Source organism: Rhincodon typus, chromosome 24 (genome assembly GCF_021869965.1).
Source record: "Rhincodon typus isolate 14 chromosome 24, sRhiTyp1.1, whole genome shotgun sequence".
Classification (NCBI taxonomy): Eukaryota; Metazoa; Chordata; class Chondrichthyes; order Orectolobiformes; family Rhincodontidae; genus Rhincodon; species Rhincodon typus.
In genome coordinates this window covers 2,661,540-2,688,146 of record NC_063355.1, presented here as the reverse complement: position 1 = coordinate 2,688,146, position 26,607 = coordinate 2,661,540, and the positions used below count along the sequence as shown (strand labels likewise).

Genomic DNA, 26,607 nt, shown 5'->3' with positions numbered 1-26,607 from the left:
CAAACTCCTCAATTCCCTCCCCAGAGGTACTGGGTTTACCCTTACCAAATGAATTGCAGCCATTCAAGTTGATGGCTCAGCACCATTTTCTCAAGGCCATTTAGGGATGGGTTGTAACTGCTGGTCTTGACAGTGAAACCCCACTACCCATGACAAAAAATAAAGAAAATGCAAAACAAAACGTGGTTTTATAATTTATTGACAGTTGCATAATATGGCAGTGAAATAGTTAGTAAAATGATTCACAGCAAGATAGGAAAATAATTACAAGGATTAGAGTATTCTAAGGGAACGAAAAGAGAGAAATGTTAAGTATGTTAAAAGAACTCTGAGGACAATTTGTTTCAAGATCACATAGACACAATTGAATTTTATCAGTTAGAGAATGGACTAGATGGAATTGATTACATTGAATATAAAAAATTACATCCAGTCAATAGGACAGCAGCAATAATGGGGGCAGAACATCTCAAGAGTTTTGCTCGAACTTTGGTGCAGGAGCTCATAGAAACTCAAGAAAAATGGGTAAGTAGTGCTTATGTTCATTATCTGGCATTGCTTCCACTTAAGGTATTGAGATCATTGGAAGAAGAGTGCAGAAATTCACCCCTGTATCTATTGATTGAGATGTAAGGTCCTGAGAGGTGTGCAGCTTCTCAGTTTTAACGTGGGTTTCATTCCTGTTACCATTGCCAACCTGTTGGATCTAAGCAGTCTGGCTTTGAAACCATTGTCTGGAAACTTTTAAACTGATTAATAGAAATTTTTCCAGCAACCTAATGCTTGGATCTGCTGTAAGTAAGATTAATGATTGATGAAACCCTGCCTTGAACTCAAGGCAGTCTCTTTGTTACACCCTGTTGGGGCCTGCTCTATTGAGACAGATTTTTGCAGAGTGAAAATATCGTAAATATCAAATGTATATTGGATCAGCTTGATAAAAAGACATTGTTTATTGATTATATTCGCTCAGCGTGGATCCCTTAGTTAATTAGTCATGAAACTCCACACCGTGCTGCTGTAAATATGAACTTTAACACAATTATGCTGATCAATTACACAGGCCCATCAGTAACCTGCAGGCTTGCCACCTTTACGATAGTCTGATTCAGCAAACCACTTTCCTTCATCTCTGACGATGGCCTGGACTACACCCCCTGATGAAAGCTTGGTTATCATCTTCAATGTGTGGTGTCTCTCTTGCAAGCCTTCTTGTACAGCCTACAAAATCAACAAAGGTCAGTAATCATGAATTCGTTATCAAAGTTTTGACTTAGTTATTTAAAAAAATTCCAGATTTTTCCTGATATTGGGGTATTATAGATGAGGAGTGGATATAATGAATGAAATTCTGCCGTACAGGTGAGTCTTGTGAGCAGCACATAGGAACAAGGAGCTATTCAGTCCCTTTAGCCAGCTCTTCAAATCATGGCTAATCTGTACAACAACAGAATTTATATGTTTTTGATCCAGAACCCTTGATAATTTACCAAAAAAAATCTATCAATGTTAGTTTTAAGAGCTCTAATTATTCCCTAACATTGAAAGTCTTTTTAGAGAAGAGAATTCAATGAGCCAGATCTTAAAGTTGTTAAGATTTTCAGTTTTCAGGTTTCATGGAGGCTCACTTTCCACAAAACCTAGCAAGATTTCTGGTCATATCTTCCATATTCATCTCATTAACCATCCACCCCTCCCCTATGATGCCCCTCACATCTGATTTTAGTCCTATTCTACCACTCACCCTCATCTACCCAGACATTAGCAAAGCTTTTGATAATGGCAGACTAGTCAAGAGAGTAAGAGCTAATGGGGTCCCAGGACAACGTGGCACGTTGGATTCAAACCTGGCTGAGAGGCAGAAAGCAAAGAGTGGTGATTGGACAGACATTTCAGCGACTGGAAACCTGTTACTCGGAGAGTTCCACTGGTATCATTGCTGGGGCCCTTGCTGTTTGTGGTGTTAATTATGACTGGACTTAAATGTAGGGGTATGATCAAGAAGTTTGTGTAAGACATAAAAACTGGTTCAGTGGTAAATAGTGAAAACGATAGCTGTTAACTGCAGGAGGTTAGCAATGGACTAGATAGGTGGGCGGAGCAATAGCTAATGGAATTCAACCTGAAGAAGTGTGAGGTAATGCACTTGGGGAGAGCTTAAAGTCAAGGACCTTGGTGTACATGCTAGGTGAATTGTCCATGCTAAATTGCCCAATAGTGTCCAGGGATATGTAGGCTGGTGGGTTAGCCACAGTGAAATGTGGGGTTATGGAGATAGGATGGGTGCCTGGGTCTGGAATACTCTTTGGTGGGGTGGTGGGGTGGTGGGGTGGTGGGGTGGTGGGGTGGTGGGCGGTCAGTGCAGACCCAATGGAGCAAAACGTCTCTTTCCACACTGCAGGTGTTCCATGATTTTAAGCCCACAGATCCTGAAGGTGACAGGACAGGTCGGTAAGGTGGTTAAGATAGCATATGGGATACTTGCCTTGATTAGTCAAGGCATTGAATACAAGAGCAGGGAGATTATGCTGGAACTATATAAGGTGCTTGCTAGGCCACAACTGGAATAATGTCTGCAGTTCTGGAAAACATGTTATAAGAAAGTTGTGAATGCACTCGAGAGGGGGCAGAAGGGATTTACTAGGATGCTGCCATGCTTTCTCAGTGAAAGGTTTAAGGTATGACAAAAGACTGAATAGGTAGGATTTGTTTTTCTTGGAGCAGTGAAGGATGAGAGGGGACCTGATAGAGGTATATAAGATTATGAGGCACATAGATTGAAAGGCATTTTCTCCATTAGTACAGGGGTTAATAGCCAGAAAGCATAGTTATTAGTAAAGAGGTGGAAGGTTATGAGGAGAGTTAAGGATAACTTTCTTCACTCAGAACTGGTGGGAGTTTGGAACTCATTACCTGGTGGTTGAACCAGAAATTCTTGGAACATTTATGCAGCATTACGATATTCACTGGCATTGTGCTAGCCCCCTGGGCTGTAGGCCAAAAGCCTGAACATGGGAAAAGTAATGTCAGATCTTTGTTGACTGACGTGGACTGATGGGCCACAATCAGGTATGATCTTGTAAAGATGTACAGCAAATTTCAGGGAAGCACTGCAGAAGTTAGAGTCGGGGTGGCTGTTTGAGGGTAAATATACATGTGACATGTGGGAGTCTATTAAAGGTCTGTCGATTAGAATTCAGGACCAATGTGTTCTTATGAGGACGAAAGATAAGGATGACAAGATTCAGGAACCAGAGTCAACAAGAGATATTGAAAGGTTAGCCAAAAAGAAAAAGGAAGCATATGTAAGGTTTAGGAAACTGAGATCAGACACAGTCACTGAGGAATATAAAGGGAGCAGGAAAGAACTTAAACAAGGAAATAGGAGGGCTAAAAGGGACAATCAAGTGTTCTTTGCAAGTAGGATTAAGTGGAATCCCAAAGCACTTTATATGTATATAAGAGGGTAGGTAGGGAAAGGGTAGGTCCACTCAAGCACAAAGGAATGAATTTATGCATGGAGCCAGAGGAAGTGGGTGAGGTCCTGAATGTGTACTTTGCATTGGTATTCACGAAAGAGAAGGACATAGATGATGGTAAGATTAGGGAGGGGTATGTTGATATTAAGAAGGAGGTGTTGGGTGTTTTGAAAACAGTAAGGTAGATAGGTCCCCAGGGCCTGATGGAATCTATCCCAGGATACCGAAGGAGGCAAGACAGGAGATTACTGAAGCCTTGACAGAGGTCTCTGTATCCTCTTCAGGCACGGGCAAGGTCCCAGAAGAGTGATGAATAGCCAATGTTGTTCTTTTGTTTAAGAAGGGCAACAGAGATAATCCAGAAAACTATAGACCGGTGAGCCTTAGATCAATGGTAAAGGAAATTATTGGAGAAAGGTCTTAGGGATGGGATTTACTCGCAATTGGAGAAGAATGGACTTATTAGGGATAGTCAGCACAGCTTTATGTGGGGAAGAGATAACACAGTGTGGAGCTGGATGAACACAGCAGGCCAGGCAGCATCAGAGGAGCAGGAAAATTGACGTTTCGGGTCAGGATGGTCGGGTCAGAAACGTCAACTTTCCTGCTCCTCCGATGCTGCCTGGCCTGCTGTGTTTCTCCAGCTCCACACTGTGTTATCTCTGACTCCAACATTGGCAGTTCTTAATACCTTTACGTGGGGAAGTCTTGTCTCACAAATTGAGTGAGTTTTTTGAGGAAGTGATGAAGATGATTGCTGGGGGTAGGGCAATGGATGTTGTCTATGTGGACTTTACTAAAGCGTTTGACAAGGTCCCTCATGGTAGGCTGGTCCAGAAGATTAAGTCACATAGGATCCATGGTGAGTTGGCAAGTTGGATACAAAATTGGCTTGATCATAGGAGACAGAGAGTAATTGTGGAGGGGTGTTTTCTGACTGGAGATCTGTGACCAATGTTGTTCTGCAAGGATTGATGCTGGGATCTCTGTTATTTGTAATATATATGTATAAATGATTTGGATAAATAAGTGGGTGGTCTGATTACTAAATTTGCTGATGACATAAAAATTGGTGGAGTTGTGAATAGTGAGGAAGGTTGCCAAAGGATACAGCTGGATATAGACCAGTTGGAAAGTTGGGCAGAGAAGTGGCAGATGGAATTTAATCTGGCCTAGTGTGAAGTGATGCATCTTTGGAGGTCAAAAGGCAAGAGGAAAGTATACTGTCAATGGCTGGACACTTAGGAACATTGATACTCAGAGGGATCTTAGGTTACAAGTCTATGGCTCTCTGGAAGTAGACATACAAGTGGATAACATGGTAAACAAAGTGTACAGCATACTTGCCTTTATTGGTTAGGACATCGAGTATAAAAGTTGGCAAGTCATGTGCAATTTATAATACTTCATTTTAGGCTATATTTTGGAGTATTTGGTGAAGTTCTGGTCACCACACTATAGGAAGGATGTGGAGGCTTTGGAAAGGGTGCAAAAGAGGTTTACCAGGGTATGGCATGGGGATTGAATTAAATTAGCAATAAGAGGTTGGCCAAACTTGGATTGTTTTCACTGGAGCGTCAGAGGCTAAGGGGTGTCTTAAAAGAAGTACATAAAATTATGAGAGGCATAGATAGCGTGAAGTCAGAAGTCACATGATACCAGGTTATAGTCCAACAGGTTTATTTGAAATCACAAGCTTTCGGATCCTAATTCCTTCGTCAGGCGAAGGAGCAGCGTTCTGAAAGCTTGTGATTTCAAATAAACCTGTTGGACTAGAACCTGGTGTCATGTGATTTCTGACCTTGTCCACCCCAGTACCTCCACATCATGGATAGGTTGGACAGTCGAAGTCTTTTTCCCAGGTGGAAATGTCAGATACAAGGGGACATAGGTTTAAGGTGAAAGTGTGAAAGTTTAAAGGAAATACACGAGGGGAATTTTTTACACAGAAGATGGTAGAGGCAGGTACGATAGCAATGTTTAAGGGGCATTTCCACAGACACTTGAACAGGCAGGGAATTGAGGGATATGGACTATGTGCAGACAGGTGAGATGGCATCACAGTTGGCACAGACATGTGGGCCGAAGGGCCTGTTCTTGTGCTGTGCTGTTCTATGTTCTACCTTCTAAACATCTTACTCCATCTCCTATTTCTTGTGATCTGTCAGTCTCTTGTCATACTCTCTCTTGGCTTCCCTTATTTGCTCACAACCTGACATCTGTCATAAGCACACTTTTTATTCTCTACCACATCTATCATGAAGGGAATTTTGTATTTGTTCTTCACCATCCCTACACACTCCTTTAAGTTCATGGGAAACTGCTTTGACTGTGCCTGAACTGTCTCTTTAAACGTACAGTTAGTTCAAGTACAATTTGATCTGCCAGTTTTTGATTCCAGTTTATCTTGACCAGATTCGTTCGTACTGAGTTGAAGTTGGCTTTGCTCCAAATAATTCCCAAAACCAACCTAAATCTTGTGATATGAAAATTATTCTCTACATAATGCCCTACTGATAATTAATCACTTGGTCCAACACATTCCCAAGAACCAGCTTCAGCAAGGTCTCCTTCGCTTTGGCCTTGAAACATACTCATCTAGAAAATCTCATGCATGCACATTAGGAACTCTTGCCCTCTCTGCTCTTTTCATTACTACAATCCTTTATTAAAGTTCCCCAACATAGCTACCATAGAATTCTTGCACGTTTCTGTATTGTCCTTGCAAATTTGTTCCTGCACAAATTTCCAACTAATTGATAGCCTATAGAGTACACCAAACAATGCAATTGTACCTCCTCTCTCTAGCATTGCAGTGTTTCCCTGAAACAATACTGCCACCTACTTTCCTTCCTTCCTAATCTTTCCAAAACAACTTGAGGCAACCAGAAATATTTAATACATTGTCTTGCCCTTCTTTGTGTGTCCATTACTGCCACAAACTATACCTCTACATGGCTATTTGTGTCTGTCAATCACCAACCTTACCACATTTTCTGTCTACTCATGAAAATGCACGGTAACACTAATTTAGACTTCATTACTTTTCTTCTTACTTTGAGGCAAGCTAATATCTTACTATTTCCCATTCTAGTGCTATCTGTTTCTGTATTTCTCCACTCAACTTTGTGTCCCTCTCTTATACTTGTCCTGGTTTCCAGTCCCATACCCGTCAAGTTAATTTAATCACTCCCCAATAGCATTGGCAAATTGTCCTGCAAGAAAATTAATCCTTAGTCTGTTTCAGAGCAAACTGTCCAGCCTGAGTAGGCCCATTTCCCCCAGAATTTGTTTCATTGTCCCAGGTTTTAAAGCTCTCTATCTTGCATCTTCTCACCAGCCAGGCATTCACCTGTTCCATCCTCCTATTTCTATATTTATTTGTGCATGGTAATGTAGGTTCTCCTTGATAGCTCTGTAAATTCTGACTGCAGGACCTCATTCCGCTTTCTATGTCGTTGGTACCAATGTGGACAGCAATAATTAACTGATCCCCCTTCCCCCTCAGGATGTTCTCTGTATCTGCAAATTGACAACCTTGAACCTGGCATCAAGAAGGCATCTTATGTTTATGCCTTCAGCACAAAAATGCCTGACTCTTTCCCCAACTATCAATTCTGCTATCACTACTCTGTTTCCAGTCTGCTTTGTGCTCCTGAGTACAGTGGAGCCAGCCATAACATTACAGATTTGGGTCTAACTGCACTTCCCTAATGTGCCAGAACTGGAAAGTGAGATGCACACAAGAGGCTTCTGCGCTACCTACTTTTTTGACTGCCTAGCAAACACTCATTCCCTCTTTCCTGGAATAGTCTTAAGCTGCAGGATGTGCAAAACTATAAGAGTGCAGTCCATGAAGTTCTCAGCCTCATCCTGCTGAAGCTCCAAAATCCAGAGCTCAACCTGCTGTAGCTGACAACACTTTTGCCTATATGTTTATCCTGGACATGGGAAGAGACCTGCAGTTCTCACATGGAGCAGTATACTCCATGAGTTCAAGCTGCCTTGCTATTCAGTTATTTAGTAAATAATAAAACTTCCTATTTAAAATAATAAAGACTGATCTGGTGCTTCCCATCTGCTGATGTCACTTGAAGATAGGGATGGTAACTGAGATTTTAATTTACTGAAAATTTGGAACTGATTTGTATTACTGCCCCCTCCTATTCGTCGTCTGGAACCGGTTTTTTGATTAGGCACTGATTGTATGAAAAATTATAAAATTATAACTTTAACTGCAGTTTTTTTTAGGATCTGCACTAATTGTCCCAGAAGCTTTAAACTGTAATGAAGGAGTTGAAATTGAGAAAATACAAGGATTAAAAAAGGTGGGGTGAGAGTCTGGTTTTGTTGACTATTGGTAATGAAACATCAGAAAGAAAGGGCTACATGAGAGAAAGGCTAGATGGGTGGACAATATCAGACACTGAATGGAGGGATGCGATAGTGACTGAATAAACAGAGTTAGATGCCTACAGTCTCTCAAAGATTGTAGCTAATTATGGAGGAGAAATGCTCAGTACTCAGTATTATTTGCAATTCCTCAAGTAATGAGACAATCCATGTTCGTATGCAGCAAGTTCTGCATAATATTCAGGCTTGAGCTGACAAGTGGTAAATGGTAAATGGTAAGCATCAAGCAATGATCATCTCTTAACAAGAGAGCATTTAACTTTCTTTCCTTGACACTCACAGACTCTACTCCATTACTCTACCCTTGAGCATGAATACCTGTGTGTTATCATTAACCAGAAACGAGACTAGATAAACCATATAAGTTCTTTAGCTACAGGAGCAGGTTAGAGGCTGTATTCTGAGGTGAGTTATTTACACCATAAATCCTGTCCAACATCTACAAGGCACCAATCAAGGTTTTTCTGGAATTTCCTGGATGATTGTGGTTCTTGTATCACTCAAAGGTCAGCAACATCCAGGACAAAGTAGCCTTCCTGACTGGCACCCCAACCACCACTTAAAACATTCACTCCCTCCAATACCAGCGTGCAATGACAGTAGAGTATACAAAAATAAAATGCACTGCGGCTAATTGCCAGAACTCCTTCAGCAGTATCTTCCAAACCTGTGCCCTCACCCCCTTAGAAGGGTAAGGGCAATAGACACATGGGAACATGACCACTGTAGGTTCACCTCTGAGCCATATACCATCCTGACTTAAAACTATATCACTGCTGCTTCACAGTTACTGGATCAAAATCCTGGAACTCTCTTTCTAACAACACTCGGGCTATACTTAACTCACATGGCAGCAGCTTTAGAAGGTGACTCACCATTTCTCAAGAATCATTAGGGATGGACCACAAATGCTGTCCCTGGCAACAAAGCTCGCATTTTATGGAAGAATAAGGTAAAAATTCAAAAGGGAATGCAAAGGATGCTTAAGGATATTGGTGAACAGTTTATTGAAGGAGTGTATGCAGGTAAATGCAGTAAAATCATTATCACAACAATTTTCCATTTATTGCAACATAAAACACATGAGTAAAGGAATAATAATACACTTTTATTCTAGGCATTGTTACATCGCAGTGGAATACTTTGTGTGCTTTTGGACAATATATGATAGAAGGTACTTTTATGCCAAAGAGAACATTCAGCTAGATTCTCCAGGATTATACCAGGGTTAGGGAATTATAATTCTGAGAGGAATTTGGATTCTGTGATAATTTGGGAAGGTTGAGAATAATTTAACAAAGATTTTATCACTCTAGAAAACTTAAGTAGATTTAACAGGTTGTGAGGAGGGGCAAGGAAAAATGTTCATATGATTTGATCAAAGTGCATTTCACCTTTTAATGGAAAATTGGATAAATCACAAAAAAATGTTATGCTGCAGAAGGGTGCCATTCAGCCCATTTCATCTGCAACTCCCAGCATTTCAGCTTAGTTCCATTAATTAATCTGAACCCTAACTATTTGCTGTGCGAAAATGTTTTTCTCACCTCATATTTTCTGCTTTTGCAAAACACTTTAAATCTGTCCCCTCTGGTTCTTGAACCTCCTACAAACAGGAAGAGTTTCTCCCTATCTACTCCATCCAGACCTCTCATGATTTTGAAAGACTATGTCAGATGATTTCAGTTCTTCAAGGAAAATAGAAATATTTGAAACAAAAATAGACACAGGGCTCATTTGGTGAGTGCAGTTAGTTTTAGTTGTTAGTTGTTATAGCAAAGAGCTGACACACACATAAATGAATGAATGGCTGAATGCATTGCAAGTTTGTATAATTGATAGATACTATAGGAGATTCTTGCGGCCAGATAGGTAGTGAGGTTGATGAGAGGTGAATAGAAATCCATAACTTACAATTCCTATGGCAATATTAACCAATATCTAGCCCATATAGACGTGCACAAAATATACACAAACCTTCTCCATAGCTTCCTCAACTTGAGTCACATTGGGGAATAGTTGATGGTGAACTCTGGGTTCAGTCACAGCTTTCTTAACATTGTAATTAAACCACAACACATTCATTATCACCTAAAAATATAAAAGGAACACGACAAGTTAGACGTCCCCATTATCTCCTAGTATTTAGAGTCATAGAGTCAAACAGCACAGAAACAGGCCCTACAGTCCATTTCGCCCCATGCTGACCAGGTATCCTAAACTGATCTTGTCCCATTTGCCTGCATTTAGCCCATACCCCTCTAAACTCTTACTATTGATGTACCTGTCCAAATATCTTTTAAATATTGTAACTGTATCCATCTCTACCACTTCCTCTGGCAACTTGTTCCATATAGACACCACCCACTGTGTGAAAAAACTGCCCCTGAGGTCCCTTTTAAATCTTTCCCCTCTCACCTTAAACCTATGCCCTCTAGTTTTAGACTCCCCTACACTGGGGAAAAGACCTTGGCTATTCACATTATCTATGCCACACCCATGATTTTATGAATCTCTATAAGGTCACCCCTCAGACTCCTATGCTCCAGTGAGAAAAGTCCCAGCCTATTCAGCCTCTCCTTATAACTCAAACCTTCCAGTCTCAATAACATCCTTGCAAATCTTTTTTGCACCCCTTCCAGTTTAATAACATCCTTCCAAGAACAGGGTGACCAGAATCGTATGCATTACAGCCAATGTGGCCTCACCAATGTCTTGTACAGCTGTAACATGACATCCCAACTCTTTTAACTTGTTCCCTTGCATTCTGTTTTGATCCTCATATTCCATGAGTACTCACCAGAGCAGTTGCTGTAGTGATTTTCGTTCCTCCTGAGGCTCCCACCACCATCTTCACTGACCTGTTTTTATCAAGTATAATGGCAGGGCACATAGAGGATAGGGGCGTTTTACCTATTGAGAAAAGAATATTTTTAAAAGCCCCATGGTCAGTCACAGTATAGGAATATGTTTATTAAGTATAACATTGAAAACTGGGGTATTGTTAAGTGAATCCCACTTAAATTATCATACGGGGACTTATTGAAAAGGAAATCTTTCGTGGGATGTTGGTATCATAGCAAGACAAACGTTTAGTCCCATCCCTAATTGTCATTAAGAAGGTTCTGACGTATTAAATTCTTAACAGCTCAGTCCATGTGATGTATGTTTCCATTGCTGTAACATTATGAATCAGCTTATATTAAGGAAATAGGATTGTAGAAAGATAAAAATTCTCTTCTTGATCTCCTAGGCCTGTCTGCAAATTTTGACATGGTTGACCATATCATTCCCCTCTGACATTTCACGGCTGTTTCCCAGCTGGGTAGGACTGCTCTCATATATTTAGATTCTTATCTGTCTAATGGTATCCAGTAAATTGCTTGCATTGTTTATCTCTCTTCCCTCACTGTTACTCTGATGTTCCCCAAGGGTTTATTTATGATATTTTCCTATTTCCCAATACATGCTGCCCCTCGGTAACACCATGCCAACTGACAAACATCTGTTTGTTATTAGGAATATGCCATTCAGCCTCTCGAATCTGTTCCATTATTCAATAAGATCAGACTGATTTGATTGTGCCCTCAAATCCATATTCCTATCCCCGATAACCTTTCACCCCCTGGCTGAACAAGAAAGGAGCAAACAGACAAACTCAGTTGTCAACCCTCCCTCAAACCTTCTGGGGGGCTGGTGCCAAAATTGGGAGAGTTGTCTATCCAACTAGTCAAGCACCAGCCTGGCATCGTCATACTCATAGAATCATATCTTGCAGGCAATGTCCCAGACACCACTATTGCTATCCTGGGTATGTCCTCTTCTACTGGACATGAAAGGGACTATATAAATATCAGCTGTTGTTGTATAGGCACAGCCACATTTCTGTTAGGTAGGGTTTTTGATTGAGCAGTGATGAAGGAACACTAATAAAGTTCTGAGTCAAGATGGCGTACAGCTTGGACGGAAACTTGCAAATGGTCCTGTCCCCATACAGTCCTTATTCGTCCAAGTACTAGAGATGGTAGTTTTGCAGTGTGCTGTAAGAGAACCTTGGCTCATTGCTGTTTTACCTCTTGTGGCGTCATTTTTGAAAGGAGTGAGTGTATTAGATTGAGGACGTAGTGCTGTTCAAGTGATTGCTTTGTCATTGACGGTATTGAACTTCTTGTTAAAGCTGGAACCATTGAAAATGAAGAATCCTCCAACATATTCCTCACTTTAGTCTTTAGATCCCGAATAGGGTTTAGGGAGCCAACTTAGAATATCCAGACTCTGAACTGCTCTTGTAGCTACTGTGTTTAAGTCTTGTTCCAGTTACGTTTCTGGTCAGTGGTAACCTCCAAGATTTTGATGATGGAAGATTCCGGGGTAGTAATGTAGTCAAATATCAAGAGCACGTGGTTAGAATCTCTCTCACTGTGGATGACTATCACCTATTAATTTAATGTTGACGACTTGTGCTCCAGCACTAGCGGCACTACTAGCTAAGCTGTTCCAACATTGCTACAACATTACAATATGATGTAATTGAAAACTACCCAGTTATGTTCTGAACACAAAAGACAAACTTAACCCATCTGCCATTTACCCACCCCATCAGTTTACTTACATTTATCAACGAAATTAATTGTGTAGTGTAAATATTATTTGCTACTCATCAATCTAAGCCTAAATGTTTCTCAAGGTTTGCCGAACACAGGCACGAACTGATTCATTATTTCTGAATAAAACTGAACAATGTGCAATCATTTGCAAACATCCCCACTTCTGAACATGTGGTGTAGAGAAAGTCATTGAGGACACAGTTGAAGAAGATCGGACCTAATTCATCACAATGAAAAATTTCTGCAGCCTGGGGTTAGGAAGGTTGTCCACCAACAACCATGATCATTTTTCTTTGAGATAGTTCTGACTCCAGCCAGTGAAGAGCTTTACCTGACTCTCATTGATGTCAATTTTACTGAGGCAACTTGATACTACACTTCATGTTAACGACATAACATATCTCAAAATGCAGATCTTTGATCCTTTCTTGGACCAAGAGATATGAAACTGAATGGTTCAGGTTGGTCCCAAACTGTCTACTGATGACCATGTTACCGGTAAGTATTTTCAACATTTTCTATAATATTTCCTGTATCCGCAGTATTTTGTGTTATTGTTAGGTGCTTTCTGATAACTTGATCGCTGACACTTTACCTCATTTTGTTGATAACTGTAAGTAAACTGATGGGGTGGGTAAATGGCAGATGGGTTAAGTTTGTCTTTTGTGTTCAGAACATAACTGGGTAGTTTTCTACCACGTCATATTGTAATGTTGTAGCAATGTTGGAACAGCTTAGCTAGTAGTGCCACTAGTGCTGGAGCACCAGTCTTCAACATTAAAGCTAGATGATAGTCACTGTCCATAGTCATTACTGTATCCAACGTGCTTAGGATTCCTGCTCTTTAGAAAATTATACAGCATCGTTCACAAATAGATGTGGCAGCACTGCAGAATTTTGATTTGATTTGGTGGATTGTGGGGTTGTTTAGCTTGTGGTTCCACTTCAGTTTGCACCTTGGGATTAGTGGCTGTGTGGTATGTTTCCCATGACTCCACGTGAAACTGAAAACTGAAATTTCCTCGCTGCAAGCGACACAGATGCAGGGGGACAATTGGAGCTTTTTAGACTGAATTTGGTAGGTTTTTGTCAGTTATCTGTATCAAAGCATCTGAAGAAAAGTTGGGCAATTGGAGTTAAGGTCAACAATCTAGTTTAAGTTTTAAAAAACTCATTCAGGAGATGCAAATATCTCTGGCTAGGCCTGCGTTTATAGCTCATTTCCGATCGTCCTTTAGAACGTGTTAGTGAACTGATTTCTTGAACTGCTGTAGTCCATTTGTTTTAGGGACATCCACAATGCTGACAAGGAGTGAGTTCCAGGATTTTTACCTCACAACAGTGAAGGAATTGAGCGGCAGAGCACATCTGATGGGCTTTTAACATTCCGCAGATTGAAAATTGCACATGACATTCTGCTATTTTTATAAGGCTACAAGGGGAAATTAGGGAACAAAAAGCAAATCAGTAACATCGGTGGTTTAGAAATTTCTAGCGTTTATAGCTAAGAATAGGATGACTGAAATAAACTTCAGCTATCAGCGTAGATTTGTAAAACTTCAGAACTGTGATCAAGTGTAACTGAGTTAGTGACAGTCAGAGGTGTGCTCTGTTCCTTTGTGCTCCTGCCTTCCCCTGCCCCTCAAGAGCTGTTTCCATACTTGTGCTTTCTCTATACCCTGCTCTTTCCATGCCTTGTGCTCTCTCCCCACCCTCTCTCTCCCTCTCTTTCTCCTCACCCTCTCTCTCTTCACCCTCTCTCTCTCTCCCTCTCCCTCTCTCTCCCAACCCTCTCTCTCCTCACCGTCTCTCTCCCTGTCTCTCTCTCTCCCCCCCACCCTCTTTCTCCCCATATTCTCTCTCTCTCTCTCTCCCACCCCACCCTCTCTCTCTCCACCCTCTCTCTCTCTCTGTGCTTTGTGCTTCCTCTTTTCTGAGTGCTTTCTTCTTGCTCCATTCTCCTCAGACCCCTCCTCCTGACAAGGATTAATAGACTCTGCAAAGAAAAGTAGTCATTCATAATCTGTAGTCAAAAACCTGCTTTCTGAAAAACAGAACAGGACTAAAATACTTTTTATATGCAACACTCAGATTTTGAAAATTATGTTATTATAAATAAAACTAAGGTGGGTCTGTGATTACAGATCATTTGAAAAGAAGTCCCTCAATCAAAAAAAAATTTGAGATCAACTGATTAATATGGACTTCCAAAGGGTACTTGATGAAGTCCCTCATTAGAACTCTTCGCTAAAGTTGAAGCTAATGCAATTAAAGAAAATTCATGAACCTGGATAGGAAATCAGGTGAATGGACGGAGAGAGATAGTGGTGCCTATGTTTTGGAAGGAACTGTGGAGATGGCACAGCATATCAAAAATTGCAGAGAGAAATCAGATCTGGAAGTCCTGACCCCCGTTTCTGTTGGATCCTATTTTTGCTGGTGGGAGAATGGGACTGGGAAGTGACATGCGAGCTATCCAAATTCAACAGAGCTGAGCAAACCCCATTTTTGCTGCAGCAAGGCCTTATTGTGCAATGTGTGGCATATGATTCTTTTAGAGTATTTCCAAATGCTTGTAAAGGGCAGATAAATTCTATGGAACTGTAAAAAAAAAATTGTGCCTGAGTTTTTTTTTAAAATCTGCTTGGAATCTCAATAAATTTTTGTTTGCATAACCCCAAGTGCTGTCACTATATAACTGTTGCCGATTGACTGTTACCACGATATGTCATTATCACAGTGGGATAATGTAAGTTCTGAAGAAGAGTCATTGGACTCAAAATGTTAACTCTGCTTTCTCTCGCCAGATGCTGCCAAACTTCTGAGTTTCTCCAGCAATTTCCGTTTTTGTTTGAGTTCTTTGTTTTATGGTAATGTGCATTCACAACTGGAGGTCTGAGACATTATTAAAGGATTAATGGTTTTTGATGCTGGGCTATGAATATAACGTTCATTTGTTTAATTCCTCAAGTATTTGAGGGGTATTAAATGTACTGAATGCAATTTTATAATTTTTTTCATAACATGAAATCTGTTTATCTGATATTTAATTTGATTTAATTTTAGCAAGGCTTCTGAGATCTTCCTAAGTTGGATACTTGGTGAGTTGGGATGGAGGGTGTAAGAACAAAGGGTGGTATCATGGAGCCATGTGTTGGCGCTAAATTGAAATGGGAGTTAGACGAGGTCATGGGGTCATGGGATTGACATGCTGCGTACGATGTGCCATTGGGGATGTGCAGGGTAGCAATGGGGTTGGCATTGATGTGGCATAGAGAGTGAATAGGGGCAAATATTCAGTAACTCAACTGAGACAGAATCCCAGAGAAATGAGGCAAGCCTTTTATCTCAGGCCTTTTAATCAGCTCAGTTTAGCAGGAAGCAGGCCCTACAGCAGCCTGTGACCTGGGTACAGGAATGGCAGGCCTGACTCCCGTGTACCCCAGGTTAATGTTCCGTGCTGTTATCAGGGACACCATTTAAAGACCTACACAGCCTGGTGTTTTCCTACCATTCCACCTTTAACTCCTTCCTGCGTCATACAGCTCTGGAACTTCAGAATTTGTCTGGTATTCAGGACAAAACAACATTATTATAATGTAACTATTTTATGCAAAATACTGCTCAATATATGGCCTGTACTGACGAGGAAGGCAGTGGGGATGGATGGTGTCAGCATGTTCAAGAATAACAGGATAGGGGAAGTGATTGAGGGGTACAATAATAATATTGACCTGTATAAACTAAACTGTATGTCACCCCTTTTTTATTTGTTATCCTCTTTTACCCATCTATTACATAACGCTATATCACATCTTATGCTTGTTTTCTCCATTTAAAAAGAGCCCATTGTGGTTCAGTAGGAGCAGTGCGCATTCAAAACCAACATTTTATGCAGGAGCACAAAAACTAGGCTGATGGGGTATTATATTCTAGCCAGCCTTTAAGGTAGCTGTGAAGTATTATATAATGCTACTTGAAGAGGAAGGGGTATTTTCACCAGTGTCCCATTCAATATTTACACATATAACATCAGTCAAAAACATTTTATTTTGTTATTCCATGTTGGTTTTTACATGAACTTGCTGTATTTTTTTCTGCTACTGTTTCTGCATTGCAATACTGACTCCAAATCAAAAACACTTCTTTGCTTAAAAGTGCTTCAGGCTGCTCCAGTGACATGAAAATTGGCATCAAATTGCAGGGCAGCTGTTCTTTGAAACAAGCAGCGACAGTGAAGTGTTCAAACTAAATTATCTTAGCTGCTGGTGTGTGATGGAATTAAGCTAATATGGAATGTATAAGACATGTAAAAATAGAGGACACTCCCTTTTCGGGTGTTAATCTCCAGAGCATATTTGATACTCATTGTTGGAATATTTGTATTTGTATTTTTTTTATATTTCTGAACTTTTTTATACGTTAACACTCTAAAATAAGATAGTTACATTTTTGAAAGCAGTTTGACAACAGATTAATAAATAGGATTAAGATAAAGATAAAATATCCCATTTGAAAAGCCACCAGCATTGAAATAGTGGGCTGAATGGTCTCTTTCTGGGCTGTCACTTCTATGTTTCACTTCACAATTTGATCTACACCTGAAAAGGTGGTGGATGCAAACGCAATCATAACTTTGAAAAGGGAATTGGGTACATGAAAAGGAAAGATTTTCAGGGATGTAGGAAAAAGTGCAAGGGGTCGACATGGTGTCTCAGTGGTTAGCACTGCTGCCTCACAGCACCAGGGACCCGGGTTCGTTTCCATCCTTGGGCGACTGTCTGTGTGGAGTTTGCACATTCTCCCCGTGTCTGTGTGGGTTTCTTCTGAGTGTTCCGGTTTCCTCCCATAGTCCAAAGTTGTGCAGGTTAGGTGGATTGGCCATGCTAAATTGCCCATAGTGTTCAGGGATGTGTAGATTAGGTGGGTTATAGGGGGATGGATCTGGGTGGGATGCTCTGAGGGTCGATGTGGACTTGTTGGGCCAAAGGGCCTGTTTCCACACTGTAGGGATTCTATGATCTATGAATGGGACTAATTGGATAGCTCTGTCAAAAGCTGACTGAAGCATGATTAACTACACAGCCTCCTTCTATACTGTAAAATTCTAGTTTTCTAGAGTGAAGAGCATACATGTCTATTTAAGTGGGATCATAGTTTAGTGGCAGTAACTTTAATTTCCATTGGTTGAGCCTACCCATCTAAACAGAGCCAGACCTGGCATGATGAAGTTGGCTGGGGAAGGTAAAACATCAAACCCATTCAGAATGCCTGGTGAAGAAAAGTCATCCATTTCATTGTTGAAAATGATCCCATTTTTGCTGGACCTCACCTTCGACCCAAAGCTGCAAAACAACAAAAATAGGACTTCTTTTTAATAACACCAAAAATTCCTTATTTCATCCATTCTCTATATAGAAGGAGCACCCATTATTGTCTCAATGTTCAATACCTGCCCAAAGACAGATTGGTACCAATAATCACTACTTATTTTCACACAAGTATTTTAAAATCCATCATCTGTATCAATGATTTGAATACGGGGACTAAATATAATATTTCCAAGTTTGTAGATGATACTAAATTAGGTATAAGTGAAAGTTATGAAGTTGATGCAAAGGTATTCAAGGGGATTTAGAGAGGCAAATGTGTGAGCAAAAATTTGGCAGTTGGAACACATGGGGAGAAATATGAGTTTATCCATTTTGGTTGGTAGACCAGGTTCTAAGAGATTGCATATCTTCATTTTTTGGACTATTAACTGAAATGGAAGTTGGACAGCATTAATTATAGAGTCATAAGAAGAATTTTGCAACTTGAAACACAGGTATTGCATTGTTGAGCCGTGCCACACAATGTTGCTCTTTAGAAACAAAAAGTGGGATTATTCGGGGTAAACATCAATACTGAACAGAACCTTTCGAGTTGAAGAAGTTCTGCCTGGCAACTACTCTGATTGGTTGAGTGCCAAGTTGAGTGCAGAGTGCGAAGAACAGCAGAGAGTGAAAACATCCAGCATTCTCTCTCTCTGTGGTCAAAAAGACAGAAAATTCTAGAAAGCTTAAAAAAAAGATTCGCAAAAGACCTAAGTACCTGAACTACCATTGAATTGAAGGATGATCATCACCATATAAACAACATCATTTCTTTGCAATTTACAATTCTCCTAGACACTAGTGAGATACTAGATGGTGCCAATTCCTGACCCAGAAACCTGAATCATTACCTGGTGGATGAAGCTCAGTGGAGGCTTCTCCAGCCTCCATGTTCACCTTCATTCACCAACATCTCATGGTCTATTTCATGGGCAGTGACTGTATCCACCCTTCATCCATGTAAGTCAGTATTGGCAAAATACCAGCCTCACCACATCATTATGTCTCAGAAGATACTCTTGCACTTCACCGCTCTTTGAGGCTCACTAACACTTTACATTGCAATGTTCACTCGAGGTTGCTCTCACACTCCTTCTATGAATCTGCCACAGGATACATCTCACGGTTCTTTGCTTAGTTTCTTCAATCATTTTGCATTTCGTTGGATACTTACAGCACTAGGCCAAGTTTCTTCTCACCACGTGTCACTGCACTGATCCATTTCAGTCTGAGGTGTCAGTGCTGAGGCCTCCTTGGGCACTATTGAGGAAAGCAGATGGTCCTCCTCTCCATCAATGCCCACTAACTGGTGTGCCTATCTGCCTTTCTCTTCTGTAATAATGGTTGACCATCAAACTTTGATTGGCAGTTCCTGGCTTGCAGCATTTGAACTAGTGTACAGCTGGGTTTAAATATGGTGCTGACGGTGACAATGCCATTCACCCTGAATGTCCCGCCTTCTCAACAGCACCTCCTCCCTGAGTATAGAAGTGAGCCATTAGCCCAATTGGTCTATTCCGTTGTTCATCATCTTTTGATCTTAATTCATCTCATCCTGTCAGCATATCCTTCTCCCTATCTCCGTCAGGTATTTTATCAGTTTCATCTTAAAGGTATCTACGCACTTCTCTTTAGCTAATAAGCTTCACATTTCAACATTGGGATGATATGGTTTCTCCTGATTTCCTGATGATATTTATTGGTAATTATTCTACATTTGTGAAAAGTTAGTTTCAGACACGAGCACATGTGAAGACATCTATGTATCTACGCTATTAAGAATTTACTGTTTCAGATTTTTGAAGTCACCCTTTCTCATTCCCGGAGAACAGGACCTTTGTCTCTTTGCTGATAATTATAGCTTACAGTTCTAGAATAAATCTTCTTCACGTGTTCTCTAGTGTCTTGATTTTTTAAAATTCTTTGGAGACCAGAACTGTGCACAGTACTCTAAACATGGATAGATGGTATCACTCTTTGTACCAACTGCAACCCATAGAAGCACTGAGGCTCAGCTGTATTACCACTCAAAACACTTTTCCTGCAACTCCTCAGTTCACCTGCAACACAGCAGCATCGATAGTCATATTTTATTTCATTGCTGCCTCCCTGTTTTTAATTCGTTCAATGGTGATGGCATTGCTGACTGGTTAAGGTCAGGAGCTGAGTCGTCCTGGCAGTACCCCAGCTGAATGTCAGTATGCACTGCCAATACCTTCCTCCACCATCTGCTGATGATCAAGAGTAGACTGAGAGGGTGCTATTTGGTTGGGTTGGGTGTGGTTTGCTTTTTGTGCACAGGACAATTTTCCACATTGGCAGGTAGGTGTCAGTGTTGTAGCTGTCCTGAAACTGCTTGGCTAAGATTCTTCATCCTATGTTGAGAAGAACTAGGGAGGTAGTATAAGAAGATAGACTGGGAGTTAGAAAGGGGTATATATGAAAAGCCAAGGTGGAACCCAGGACCTGGTGCACAAAGATATGAATGAAGAATGATACTGGGTATGCAGTTATGGGAGCTTCAGACAGGAGATGGTTAGGTAAAATCCTATAAGAACTATAATATGAAAGGACTTGCAATAATATAGTAACCTTGATGACAACAGTATAATCTAAGAATTCTACAGCCGACCAAATACTTTTGATTTGCAGCCACTGTTGTAATGTAGGAAAAGATAAAAAGCAAAGTTTTGGAGACTGATAAGTGTAGGGAATCATCATTTTCTTTCTTTCATTCTTATGTGGAGATATATTTTTACCCACATCCACCTCCTCCCTTTATTACAATTCCTGTGTTGGCTAAAAACAGCTGTGGAAAAGTTCATATACCAAATGATCCACCCCATCACCCACTCGTGCCCAACAGTAGTAGGACCAAGAAAAAACATCAAGGGGAAAGACGCAAATATAGAAGTTATCGTTGTGAATGAATATTTTAAGACCAGTAATCTCTTACTATAAATTAATGGTGCTGGTTGCTGACACTGCACTGCCATCCTCTGCCACAAGGGATAAATGGGCAGTCCCATGATCCTCGGTGGTGTAGAACTCAGGCTCATAGTATGGTATAGGATGTGTTGTATTGTCTGTGATTTTACTCCAAAGCCTTGCTGCGAAATACTCTGAAGTCATATTGGAAATGAGCTGTTAATGAAAAGGATCCAAAGAATGAAATGATTAGTATAGTGCAGTGGACATCAAACTTCAAAGATCAGGATTTGAACACAGTCCAGGCTGGATGGATGAAAGTCTCTTTATCTACTAAATATTCAAATCTTCCATGAAATGGGTTTGTGCAGGCTCAACCTAAAGAGCAAAAACACAGAAGTCTAATATTAAATGGTCAGTCTCATTCACAGAGGACTCAGGGTAGTTGGTGTTGGAAATGGCTGATGTCACACAGGATAGTCAGACATGTTTCTCTGACACTGACCTGAGGCACATCTTTAAGCCAGTATCCTGTTTGTCCGGCAAGTTCCCGCTACCAGCGCACAACGTTCCAGGAACTCGGAAAATCATACAAGACTGTAGAGGGTATGATTCTATGATTGTTTCTGAACAAAGGCACAGGCTAAGGCCTTTTGGTCCACCGTATTCATGCTGGCCTATTGAAAGATCTGTCCAATTAATCTCACTCTCACTTTTTCCAAAGCCCTGCAAATTTTACCTTCTCAAGTGTAAATTTAATCCCCTTTGAAACTTATTTTTGAATCTTCTTCTACCATCAGGCAGTGGTTTACAGATCCTAGCAATTCACTGTGTCTCCCTGTTTCATTTTACACCATTTTTAAATCTGTTGGATCTTGTGATTGACCTCCTTGCCTGTAGAAACAATTTGTCGTATTTACTGTTTTAAAATTCTACCCAATTTTGAACATTCTTTCTTGAAGCACGCTTTTTATGCTCCCACCCAGGAGTTTGGGATCAAGAGAATTAGTTAGGGAGAAGTCAATCTTCAGACTTAAGTTTCTTTAAGAACCCTGTCTGTTGCATATTAAAACTAAATACTACCGTATATGGTAATCTTAGACATAACATACTCTAATCTGAACGTTGGATTGCTGAGAGATTATTCACTGAATTGAAACAATATTGCATTTATTTATCTATCTAACTCCTCCCACGTGGTTATTTATGCCCAGTAGGGAGCAGCCTATTGATATCATTGCAAGATTGTTCTGGAGTCCTAAAGCCTATATACAGCACCCCTTTCCAAGTTTTCCTCCCTTCCTTATAAATATTGATGAACATTCATATACACTCTCAAATGAACCAAATGACCTAAATTACGTCTTTTTAGAACATTTAGTGCACAGTTTCGCCTTATCTCTCCGCTGCTCCCCAAGTCTTTGACTTGATTAATCCGTTTATGAGACGGGTAAGGGAAGCCTATGACAAGGTATAGAAACACTTCACATGAAGCTGGTGAGCTTTTTCTCTCTCTGCTGATTTCCATTAGTTCAGGGACTTAAATGATCTGGCAGCTTGACCACACACCTTGAACAAGTTGTACTTGTTGAAGTACCTGGTGTAACTACAATAATATACAGGGAAATTAGGTTGCTACTTCTTCTACATCAATAGCATCTCTATTAGGTGACAGTGTTACTTGTTTAAGAAAACAGTGATGTTGTTCATCCAAAGATAGTTGTTCCTCAAGTTCCATTGGTGTATTGATGTGTTCTTCAAGGTTCTGTCCCAAGGCTATATATATATATATAATGCTCTGACTTGGAAAACATTTGGTTTGATGCTTGATGTGTTCTCTAGATTGTACAGTTTCTAATATTTCCAGACAGAAATCTATTCTTTTTGTGGAAAATTAAAATAGTAAATGAAATCTGACTGTGTCCATTTTGCTTCCCAAGTGGCTGGATCAAACCGGAAACAAACAGTTTAAATGTCGTTGAGTTTTTAATAGTACCGTTAAAAGGACCTTCAGCCCATTTTGTCCACCCAGTCACCAAACATCTACCTATTCTAATCCCATTTTACCAGCATTTGACCCATACCCGTGTGTGCTAAGATTTCAACTGCTCATCTAAATAGATCTTAAATGTCTTGATAGTTCCTAAAACTACCACCTCTGTGGCCATGAGTCGTAGATACCCACAACCCTTTTGAAACTTTTTGTAACTTTACGAAACTTAATGAAACTTTTCTCTCTCTCAAATCCCCCCTAAATCTCCTGCTCCTTACTTTAAACTGCAACAGGAGCTCTGGCCATTGATCCTGCTATGAAGAGGAGAGGTTCTCCCTATCAAATCCATCTATGCCCCTCATACCTTTGTATATCTAAATCAGGTACCCTCCCCCTCACTGCACAGCCATCTCTATTCTAATGAGAACAATCCCAACCTAATTAGTCTTTCTTCATAGCTGAAACACCCCAATCTAGCTAAAATTCTAGCTTATCTCGTCTATACTTTCTGCCATGCAATCATATCCTTTCTATAGTGTGACAGCTGAAGCTGCATGCAATATAAATAAAAAACCAAAAGAACTGCAGACGCTTTAAATCAGAAACAAAAACTAAAATTGTCTGGCAGCATCTGTGAAGAAAAATCAGAGTTAGCATTTTGGGTCTGGTGACCCTTCCTCAGAACATTATAAATATTCCATCATAACCTCCTTGCTTTTGTATTTAATGCTTTGACTAATAACGATGTATGTCTTAACCACCTTATCTAGCTGTCCTGCTGCCTTTATTAATCAATGACATGAACAACCAGGTCCCTCTGATCCTCTACACTTCCAAAGGTCCTACCATTCAACATGCACCCTCTTGTCTTGTTATTCCAAAATACATCACCTCACATTTTTCAGGATTAAATTCCATTTGTGCTATTAAGCCCACCTGATCAACCCATCTATTTGTCCTGTAGTCTAAGGCTCTCCTCCTCACTATTTACCACACTGCCAATTTTCCTGCCATCTGCCAACTTACTGATCTTACCTCATAGATTCAAGTCTAGATCATTAATGTGCTTAACAAGCAGCAAGGGATCCAGCATGAACTCTGTGATACTCTACTGGACAAAGGCTTCCAGTCACAAAACATCCTTTGACCATCTTCCTGCCACTAAGCAAATTTTGGACACAATTTGCCAAATGACCCTGGATCCCTATGGGCTTCTTAACTAGTCTGACATATGAGACCTGGTCAAAAGCTTAATTGAAGTCATCAACTGCATTACCCTCACCTACACCTCCTCAAAAAATTCAAGCAAATTTGTCACATAATCTTCCATTTAAAAAACCATGCTGACTATCCTTGATTAATCCTTATCTTTTCAAGTGGAGATTAATTCTGTGTCTTACAATTGTTTTCCAGTCATTTCCAACTGTTTCCAACAGTGATGTTAGACTCACTGGCTTGTATTTTCCTGAATTATCCCTACCACAGTACTTGGATAATGTTACTATATTAGTTGTGCTCCTTGGGCCAGAGAGGTTTTGAAAATTAATGTCAGAGCCCCTGTGTCTCACTGCAAAGTACTCATTTAAAACCTTAGCTATGGCTTCCAACTCCACATACAGATTGTCACTTTAATCCCTTGAGTTTATTATCAATGAACTTGGTGTCTCCAGTCAATCTTCCAAACTCACCACATAGTCACCGTCCTGGAAGCCCCAGAAGATTACAGCAGGAACCTAGGTGCTTTTCTAGTGCCATATGTACACTAACACCTAGACACGGCCTAACACACACTCATAGACATTCAAGGAGGAACAAGGACTAAATGACAATTCACTCAGCATGCAGTGTGACTGTACAAGGTGAAGACATTTCAATTAACTGAACAACATTAGATTGATAGTTTACCTCAGTCATGTTGACAAACAATGGATCTCCCATCATGCTTCTCTTTGCATATGCAAATTTAAAGGCTTCAACTATTCGATGATATGTCAAGGCCCTCTGTTCTGGGGAGGAAACGCTATCTGAAGTAAAATTATAACCTGTAAATAAAAAGGAAGCTGAGACAAAAGTTGGTAATGCAATTATCTAACTAAAGTCCACCAATAATCCAAGGAACTTGGGATAGAGATCTTTTGTGCCGGTTTTAATGTGAGATCAGTACAAACCATCAGTGAAGTGCAGGTAAATCCTACTAGTTTGGACAGAAGCTGATGTTACACGATTCTTAACACATGAAAAGAAATCCAAATACATTAGTCTCACATCAAAAATTGACAGAATGTAACAATTGACCACCTAGAGAGTTTTCTAGACAAAATAATCTGTTAAATGACAGTCAACACATTTTCAGAAGTGAGAGATCCCATCCGCTCTCCCACTTGAAACAACATCTCAATATGATTCTGGACTTGATTGTTTGCCACAATCAATTGTGCTTCCTGATTATTGGTGTGCCTAGAGCCCAAGGGCTGTAATGGTTCACAAAGGCACTTCACCACCGCTGTCTCAGAAAATTTTAGGGATGGACAGCCGATGCTGGCATAGCCAGCAATGCCCACATTCTGTGAATAAATAATAAATTAAAGAAAGCTGTTCCTCACCATGACCATGAAAAACTATGTGGACCCATATTTGAAGTAGGCCAGTAGCATTTAGGTCTCGAAAAATCTGCTTATATCAGAAAACAAATAAGTAGCTCACCAGACGGAGCATCAAACTAAATATTCAAGGACTTGGTCTACCAAAGCCATGACATAAAATAGGACTGTTTCCAATTGGAATGCAGCCCATATAACACATATAATTCCAATAAAGAGGTGAGAGCATAAATATTTCTTCAGGGATTTGGATTTGGAAAAATTTGGAGGTAAGGAATTCCCTGGATAAGCTGAAGCAGAGCATGGGTGGAAATTTACTGACAGAATGATCCCAGGGTTGAGTCCCCGTATTCCTGATTTACATCAACATCTGGATTCAGAAAGTTTGTACTTGAACAAAATTACAGTTGGTACTAAATTAAGAAAGCAGTTGAATGTTAAGTCACCCAAGATACTGGGGTAACACCGAGTCAAGATTTATAATGGGTTGGTCAATGAAATTCAGAATTGGTACACAATGATTCTAAGTGTATTTTTCCATTTTATGATTAATCTAGAATAGAGTGATAGAATTATAAAGCTTTTATAGCATGGAAAGAAGTCCAGTAGTCCATCATATCTGTGCTGGTCATCTATGCTGAGCCAATTTTCCAGCAATTAGCCCGTAGCAGTGTATGCTATGGCATTTCAAGAGTTCATCTGAATAGTTTTTAAATGTCTTCAGGGTTCCTGCCTCCATTGCTCTTTTAGGCCATGAGTGCCAGATACCCACCAGCCTCTGAATGAAAACATTTTTCCTCAAATCCCCGTTAAACCTCCTGCCCTTATATTAAAACTGTGCCCCAGTTATTGACACCTCACTAAGGGGAAAAGTTTCTTCCTATCTATCCTGTCTATGCGGCTCAGCTTCATCAGATACCCCCTCAGCCTCTCTGCTCTAAGGAAAACGAACCTTCTCTTCATAGCTGAATCACACCCCAGCCCAGGCAATATCCTGATGAATCTTCTCTGCACCGGCTCTAGTGCAATCTCATCCTTCCTATAATGTGATAATGAGAACCACTATTCCAGCTTTGGCTCAACTAACATTATAGACAGCTCCATTATAACCTCAGACAACAAGGTGCAGGGCTGGATGAACACAGCAGGCCAAGCAGCATCATAGGAGCAGAGAGGCTGACGTTTCGGGCCTAGACCCTTCATCAGAAAAAG

At 40.4% G+C, this 26,607-nt stretch overlaps 1 protein-coding gene across 1 annotated transcript in view; it reads right to left on the bottom strand.

Annotated features, from left to right (window-relative positions):
- Positions 1-279: 279 nt before the first annotated feature.
- ggt1b (gamma-glutamyltransferase 1b) overlaps positions 280-26,607 on the bottom strand; it is a 71,816-nt gene continuing 45,488 nt past the window's right edge. Inside the window, exons 4-9 of the mRNA XM_048611686.1 lie at positions 24,701-24,837; positions 20,831-21,018; positions 17,717-17,844; positions 10,693-10,805; positions 9,870-9,983; positions 280-1,221 (exon numbers count right to left, since the gene is read on the bottom strand). Coding sequence (XP_048467643.1) covers positions 1,069-1,221; positions 9,870-9,983; positions 10,693-10,805; positions 17,717-17,844; positions 20,831-21,018; positions 24,701-24,837 — 833 coding nt within the window. The 3' untranslated portion in view covers positions 280-1,068. The remainder of the gene's footprint in view (positions 1,222-9,869; positions 9,984-10,692; positions 10,806-17,716; positions 17,845-20,830; positions 21,019-24,700; positions 24,838-26,607) is intronic.